At 43.8% G+C, this 7,999-nt stretch overlaps 1 protein-coding gene across 1 annotated transcript; it reads left to right on the top strand.

Annotated features, from left to right (window-relative positions):
* Positions 1-889: 889 nt before the first annotated feature.
* RPL15 (ribosomal protein L15) lies at positions 890-7,668 on the top strand. The gene is made up of 4 exons (XM_075271344.1): positions 890-969; positions 1,226-1,408; positions 3,460-3,596; positions 7,314-7,668. The coding sequence occupies exons 2-4, from the start codon at positions 1,237-1,239 to the stop codon at positions 7,617-7,619; spliced, it is 615 nt and encodes a 204-aa protein (XP_075127445.1). The 5' UTR covers positions 890-969; positions 1,226-1,236; the 3' UTR covers positions 7,620-7,668.
* The last annotated feature ends 331 nt before the right edge of the window (positions 7,669-7,999 follow it).

Genomic DNA, 7,999 nt, shown 5'->3' with positions numbered 1-7,999 from the left:
CTAAGCACAGATATATCTACATCCAGGTATACAGCGCATCAGCCCCCTACTTATTACTGAGGGTCCTGTGGCCCCAGCACTAAGTACAGATATATCTACATCCAGGTATATAGCGCATCAGCCCCTACTTATTACTGAGGGTCCTGTGGCCCCAGTACAGATATATCTACATCCAGGTATATAGCGCATCAGCCCCTACTTATTACTGAGGGTCCTGTAGCTCCAGCACTAAGCACAGATATATCTACATCCAGGTATATAGCGCATCAGCCCCTACTTATTACTGAGGGTCCTGTGGCCCCAGTACAGATATATCTACATCCAGGTATATAGCGCATCAGCCCCTACTTATTACTGAGGGTCCTGTGGCCCCAGCACTAAGTACAGATATATCTACATCCAGGTATATAGCGCATCAGCCCCCTACTTATTACTGAGGGTCCTGTGGCTCCAGCACTAAGTACAGATATATCTACATCCAGGTATATAGCGCATCAGCCTCCTACTTATTACTGAGGGTCCTGTAGCTCCAGCACTAAGCACAGATATATCTACATCCAGGTATATAGCGCATCAGCCCCCTACTTATTACTGAGGGTCCTGTGGCCCCAGTACAGATGTATCTACATCCAGGTATATAGCGCATCAGCCCCTACTTATTACTGAGGGTCCTGTGGCCCCAGTACAGATGTATCTACATCCAGCTATATTGAACCATCCTCCATGTTCCTCCAGTGCACCCGCACAGCTTTCCATCCCGTATAGTAACACACCGCCCCGGCCTCACAGCTCTCTATGTAGTAGCACAGGACGGGTCACAGCTCCTCTTCATAGCGCTTCATACTAAGGCTAAGCCACGCCTTCCCAGTCACATGACACGAGTACTTCCCTTTCCCACAAGGCCCCTCGGCCTGTAATAAGGGATTGTGGGTAAAAATCTTCCTTCCTTTCCGGCTGCCGAGCCATCAGGTAATGGCGTCTTCCTCTTCTCTTCTTCTCAATCCGGTTCCATCTGCCTCCTTGTACGTTACCGGCGCCCTCTCTGTGCTCGGCTCTCGCCGTCCTCCCCGCGCCGAGTCCCGTCAGGTCTTCTGTGTGCGGATTCTCCTCCATTATGTCGGGTTTTAGTGGCTTTATTAGGAGCCGCCCCATGGAGGCCTCTGCGCCGTGTATTATGTAGCTGCTGCTGTCCATTACGGTAATAGTAACTGTTGTCTTCCTGCAGGTTGATCCATCATGGGTGCCTACAAGTATATGCAGGAGCTATGGAGGAAGAAGCAGTCCGATGTCATGAGGTTCCTCCTGCGCGTCCGCTGCTGGCAGTACCGCCAACTGTCTTCTCTGCACCGGGCTCCACGTCCCACCCGTCCAGACAAGGCTCGTAGACTGGGTTACAAGGCCAAGCAAGGTGAGTACAGTGCGGGGCGTATGGGGGATCTGCAGCATGTTAGAGGGCTTACAGCTAAGCAAGTGACGGGTCCTCTGGGCTCTCCTACATCTGAGAAGGTGGTGGTGTGGCTGCCTATATGTGTACAGTAACTATATGTGTATAGTAACTATATGCCATGGCAGTATCATGGCTGCCTATATGTGTATAGTAACTATCTATATATGTATAGTAACTCTATATGCCATGGCAGTATCATGGCTGCCTGTATGTGTTTAGTAGCCATCTATATGTGTATAGTAACTCTCTATATACCTTACTGGTATCATGGCTGCCTATATGTGTATGGTAACTATATGCCATGCTGATATCATGGATGCCTGTATGTGTATAGTAACTCTTGATAGGGACTGGTATCATGGCTGCCTATATGTGTATAGTAACTCTATATGCCATGGCAGTATCATGGCTGCCTATATGTGTACAGTAACTATATGCCATGCTGATATCATGGCTGCCTATATGTGTATAGTAACTATCTATATATGTATAGTAACTCTATATGCCATGGCAGTATCATGGCTGCCTATATGTGTATAGGAACTATCTATATATGTATAGTAACTCTATATGCCATGGCAGTATCATGGCTGCCTGTATGTGTTTAGTAGCCATCTATATGTGTATAGTAACTCTCTATATACCTTACTGGTATCATGGCTGCCTATATGTGTATGGTAACTATATGCCATGCTGATATCATGGCTGCCTGTATGTGTATAGTAACTCTTGATAGGGACTGGTATCATGGCTGCCTATATGTGTATAGTAACTCTATATGCCATGGCAGTATCATGGCTGCCTATATGTGTACAGTAACTATATGCCATGCTGATATCATGGCTGCCTATATGTGTATAGTAACTATCTATATATGTATAGTAACTCTATATGCCATGGCAGTATCATGGCTGCCTATATGTGTATAGTAACTATCTATATATGTATAGTAACTCTATATGCCATGGCAGTATCATGGCTGCCTATATGTGTATAGTAACTATCTATATATGTATAGTAACTCTATATGCCATGGCAGTATCATGGCTGCCTATATGTGTATAGTAACTATCTATATATGTATAGTAACTCTATATGCCATGGCAGTATCATGGCTGCCTGTATGTGTTTAGTAGCCATCTATATGTGTATAGTAACTCTCTATATACCTTACTGGTATCATGGCTGCCTATATGTGTATAGTAACTCTATATGCCATGGCAGTATCATGGCTGCCTATATGTGTACAGTAACTATATGCCATGCTGGTATCATGGCCGCCTGTATCCCATGGCCAGACATGGGTGTTTTTACAGAAATAGCCTAGGGAGCTGTGCTGTGCTGTTTCCATATTTTTCCCTAAAAGTGAATGAAAATGACCCCTGCAGCAGCAAACATGGCCTGTCTGACATCAGTAGGATCAGTGTTCTGCTTGTGGCTTCCACATTATGTTCTTTACATTTCCATTTGCACTGTGTACACTAGGTTCATGGTGTCTATACATAATGACTGATATTCCCAGTTATTTGACACTTTTGCTTTTTTAATTGGAGGAAATCACTTTCTGTTTCCTGTAACTCCTCCATCACACTATATACTTTTTTGGGGGGGTGTATTGTAACAAAGTCTCGGATGTAATCACAGTTTCCCCAAGTATCTCTCTATTGGGCTACACTGCACCTTTTTGTATTTAGACTAGATAACTGTTGTTACACTGTACTTGAATGTATTGTGGGCTGCAGCTGTCTCCTTAACGGTTAAAAAAAAATCAGTTATACAAAAAGTTAGTGTAGCCCTTACTGCATATAACCTATATACTGTATTACTGCATATAACCTATATACTGTCTTACTGCATATAACCTATATACTGTATGTCCTAACTGTATATGTCTTGTTTTGTATAACATGCATTGCATGTCTTACTACATATAGCCTTATTGCTATTAACTTTTATGTTATACGTTATGTTCTGTACATGTTCTAAAGCCTATATACTCGTTATTTGCATAGGGTATGTTATCTACCGTATCAGAGTCCGCCGTGGTGGCCGCAAACGCCCAGTACCCAAGGGTGCAACCTATGGCAAGCCTGTGCACCATGGTGTAAACCAGATCAAGTTTGCTCGCAGCTTGCAGTCTGTTGCTGAGGTAAGAAAACTTCAAACATTATCATTCTGAAGTCCTTTTTTTCTAGTTTTCAAAGGACAGTAAGGAACTGGCCCATAGGTACCGGGGTGGCTTAGACTTGGCTGATGAGTTGTTGTCATATGACTAAAATATACTGAGGTGATCTGACGTGCTCATCTGTTATGGAGTTGGCGCAAGCTTTCCTGTGAGAGGATTTTGTAAATGGTTGTGGCTCAAAAACCTAACTGAAGAACCTGGATGTAGCTGTAAAGACTACCAAACTTTTCGAACTATAAGACACTTTATCCCACCCAAATGTGGGAGGAAAATGAGGGTGCGTCTCATAGTCTGAGTGTGGACTTTAAGGGTGGGAGTGGAATAAATAGCAAGCATCGCCATGCTCCTGCCGCCGCTGGCTTCTTGCAGTGGCAGGAATGTGGCGATGCTGCGAGCCCCGGCAGCTAAAACCCTCCCGGCATCCGCCGTGCTATTACAGCAGATGACGGGTCTATAAGGGTAATGGCGGCAACTCTACTTCAGAGCAATCGCCATAGCAACCAGGTCTCCACTGTAAGGTACAGCGGAGACACCGTAACTAATGCCCACGATCAGACTCTTCTCTGATCGTAGGCATAAAGTGTGTGTGTGTGTCCAGAAAGTTTAAAAATATCCCTCACTTGTCCGTTTCACACTGGCCCCGTAACTGTAAAGTTGCAGGCTGGCTCCTGCGCAGCGATGTCATAGAAGCTGACCTGTTCTAGTGACAGCCGGGAGCCTACTGAAGGCTCCCAGTCCTGTCATTGCTATATTACTATTGCGGCTGGTCTGTGACCATCCGCAATAGTTAAGTATACAATCTCCATAGATGGCAATACAGTTGTATTGCTGTTTATGGGACTTGCAATGAAATGACTGCAGGTTCAAGCCCCCTCGGGGGCTAATAAAATAGTAAGCGATAAAAAAAGGTTAAAAAAACAAAACTAAATCACCTCCTTTCCCTAGTATACATATAAAAGTAGAAAATTACTGTTAAACACATACAGATTAGGTATCCCTGTGTACGAAAATGCCCGGTCTACTGATATTTTTCCTGTACAGTGAACGTCAAAAGTGCCAAACGCCGTGTTTTTGTTTCTTGTTTTTTTTTTCCACCATTTTGCCCCTGATTTAAATAGGTGATCTAAGCAATGGACATTTCCCAAAATGGTATAACTAAAAAGTACACCTGGCCCCACAAAAAAAAAGCTCTATGCATCTCCGTACAGCTGCAGGGTCACCTGTCAATGTGGCCTTGCAGCTGTTGAAAAACTACAACCCCAATATATTAAATATTTTACCATTTTATGCTTTAAAAAAATTTTTTTCCCTTTTTTCCTTCTCTAAAATCTAGGTGCGTCTTATAGTCCGAAAAATACAGATATATCCCCCATGAATCCCTTTAATAGTACAGATCTGAGCACTGACTCTTTCTGACATGCTGAATATACATAGCTATTGTGTATAATGTGAATGTAGAAGTCATGACCAATTGTGATCGTTACTTCTGTCTAGAATACCATAGTAGTTTGAGCTTTTTGTGATGATTGCCTTCATTAAACAGAGTCTTGGCACAAAAATCGATATTAATCTACTTACAGCATCCTGTAGTGCTTCTAAGACTGTTTCCAAATATGTCTGTTTTATTTGACTGCTTCTCTGTTCTTTAGAATTTTGGGTTGTATACCAAATCCCTTTAAAAAGGTCTTTAGGGGCATTTACTCTACCGTGCATACAGAAGGCCACACTGCAAAGTAAATGTTCTTGAAGTCCTTTTCAACTCCTAAAACAAAATTCCGAGGAACGGAGCAGTAGTCAAATATAATAGATCTATTTAACTGTCTCGGAAGCGCGACAAGGTGCTGTGGGTGGATAATGCTGAGGTTTGTGCTGACGGACTTGCTTTTAAAGAATGAGAACATTTGGGTATGTATGCCATCTGTGAAGGTATTCAGTTGATCTGATGTAAGTGTCCTTCAAAGAGGAGAGTTTAAAGGGGTTGTTCATGGTAAACGTATTTTTGTGGCAGGAGAGGGGGGGAACCTCACTTGTCTCCAAGTGCGGTCCAGTCCTGATGCTTCAGTATCTTGTCTCGACGTATGTGACCACTGAGGCCGCTGACTGTCTTCAGCAGGGATTTCCAACAAAACACTAGAGCAGCAGGAGGCAACATGGTGGCTCAGTGGCTAGCACTGCAGCGCTGGAGTCCTGAGTTCGAATCCTGCCAGGTTTCTCCCAGCCATTGTCATAATGAAAGAGGCTGGGCTCTAGCATTGAGTATCCCTGGTCTAAATAAATCCATCAAAGAGCAGTTAAAAAGAAGAAAATGTCTAATGCTTTGTAAATGTGCACGTTGTAAAACCGATTTGGCGCCACTGGCATCAGATTGGTCAGTTTTGGGCTGGTCTTACACGACCGTAATGCTTTTACGGTCCACAAGTTGCTGATCATCAACTTACACTCCGCAGATATCTGTGACCTGCCGCACTCGCCCATAGAGTTCTTTGGGCGAGTCCATGCAGTCCCGTGAATTGCGGCCATTACGGACATGTTCTAAAAAGTGCGGACCTCAGTTGCGGCCCGACACACCACGGATAAAATATCCGGTGGTGTAAGAGGCCGCATTGAGTATAATGTGTCCGCAAATGGTCCGCAATTGAAAACCTTCAATTGCGGACTTAAACTACGGTCATGTAAGACCAGCCTTGGGGTTACACTGCATGATAAACACCATTACTAAATGTTGGTTCCTATGACTGGAGATCACTACTTGTGGTAAGGTCCTAAATGATAGTCATGTTAAAACCCAAAACCAATATACTGACCATTTGTTTTGAAACCTAAAAATGCTCTTCTTAATACTCAAAACTGTATTGATTTAAAATTATAACTCATAGTTGGAAAAAATCTATTGTACTTAATCAAACAATGCAGTGGTGACAGTAGCAAAGATGTATCTGCTGGTGCCAGGGGGGCCCGAGTACACTTACGCTTAGAGGGGTCACGGACAGAGCACGCCAGCATTAGATTAGCTCCAGAATACACATAAAGCCTTGTAATGCAGGAAATATCCTCGTTTAGCTTAGTGGTTTTTGTTTTTTTTTTTTTTTTTTTTGTCAATGTAGATTGTGAGCCCCATATAGAGCTCACAATGTACATTTTTCCTTGTACAAACTCCTTACAGATGTTGTTTCTGGCAGGATTCGAACCCCGGACTCCAGCGCTGCAAGGCTGCAGTGCTAACCACTGAGCCACCGTGTTGCTCCTAATTTTTGACTTTGTTGTACTTTATTGGGCACTTAGAATTGTTCATTGTCAGTGGTTAGATCCCTGCAATGTGCCATAATACGTCAAAGAATGGTGTCCAGTCTGTTCTGTAGAGGGGCTGCAGAAATGCAGATCTCTCTATTTGCATGTATGAGAGTTAGAACAGGTCGGCACTTCAGCTGTTTGACTTTTGCAACTTGTGCCCAAGTAAATGGGGAGATGTGGCCCTGTCCTGAGCACCTGCATCTGTCAGATATTTATGGCACATCCTATGGATATAGACAAAACCACTCTGTCGGGAATGTCCCTTTAACAGTTTAAATGCCACAGCTTTTCCTGACTGAAGTGATGTCTTTCTCCATGATCCCATCTTAGATATCTGTGCCTCCTATAACTAACTGCTGTATTAATCTGACTTTCTCTGGTTCGTTTTAGGAGCGTGCTGGCCGTCACTGTGGAGGTCTGAGAGTTCTTAACTCCTACTGGGTTGGTGAGGACTCCACCTACAAGTTCTTTGAGGTCATCCTCATCGACACCTTCCACAAGGCAATCAGACGCAATCCAGACACCCAATGGATCACAAAGTCTGTGCACAAGCACAGAGAGATGCGTGGCCTGACATCTGCTGGCAAGAAGAGCCGTGGTCTTGGAAAGGGCCACAAGTTCCATCTCACCATTGGTGGCTCTCGTCGTGCTGCCTGGAGAAGACGCAACACTCTTCAGCTTCACCGTTACCGCTAATTGGGATAGTACTTGTACATTTGACAAAAATAAAGTTGTTTGGACAAAGTTTGGCTTTGAGTTTCTGGAAAACAGAAAATGCTGCTGCCTTTGTAAGGGTTATTCTAGTCCTACTTTTGTTTCTGTTGTTCAGGCAGTGTTTTTTGTGTAAAGATTTTTTATTTTTTTTTGCAGATATGCAAATGAAGATCACGTAGCACAGCAGCATCATAGCCTTCAGTGTGTTCGCTCCCTCCTCCTGGCTGTTGTATTTGCGCTCCTTCTGATGATGAGCACACTTGTTCTGCCTCCTCTGCTGCTGCGTCATCAGCAGCATCAGTTTTCAGCGAGATCGCAATCTGGTTTGGGCAGAGCCAACAGCACATTCTCCGGCGGCCATC

The sequence above is a fragment of the Leptodactylus fuscus genome, chromosome 4, assembly GCF_031893055.1.
Source record: "Leptodactylus fuscus isolate aLepFus1 chromosome 4, aLepFus1.hap2, whole genome shotgun sequence".
Lineage (NCBI taxonomy): Eukaryota > Metazoa > Chordata > Amphibia > Anura > Leptodactylidae > Leptodactylus > Leptodactylus fuscus.
Note: the sequence above shows the minus strand (reverse complement) of the source record. Positions and strands in the feature narration are given on the sequence as shown.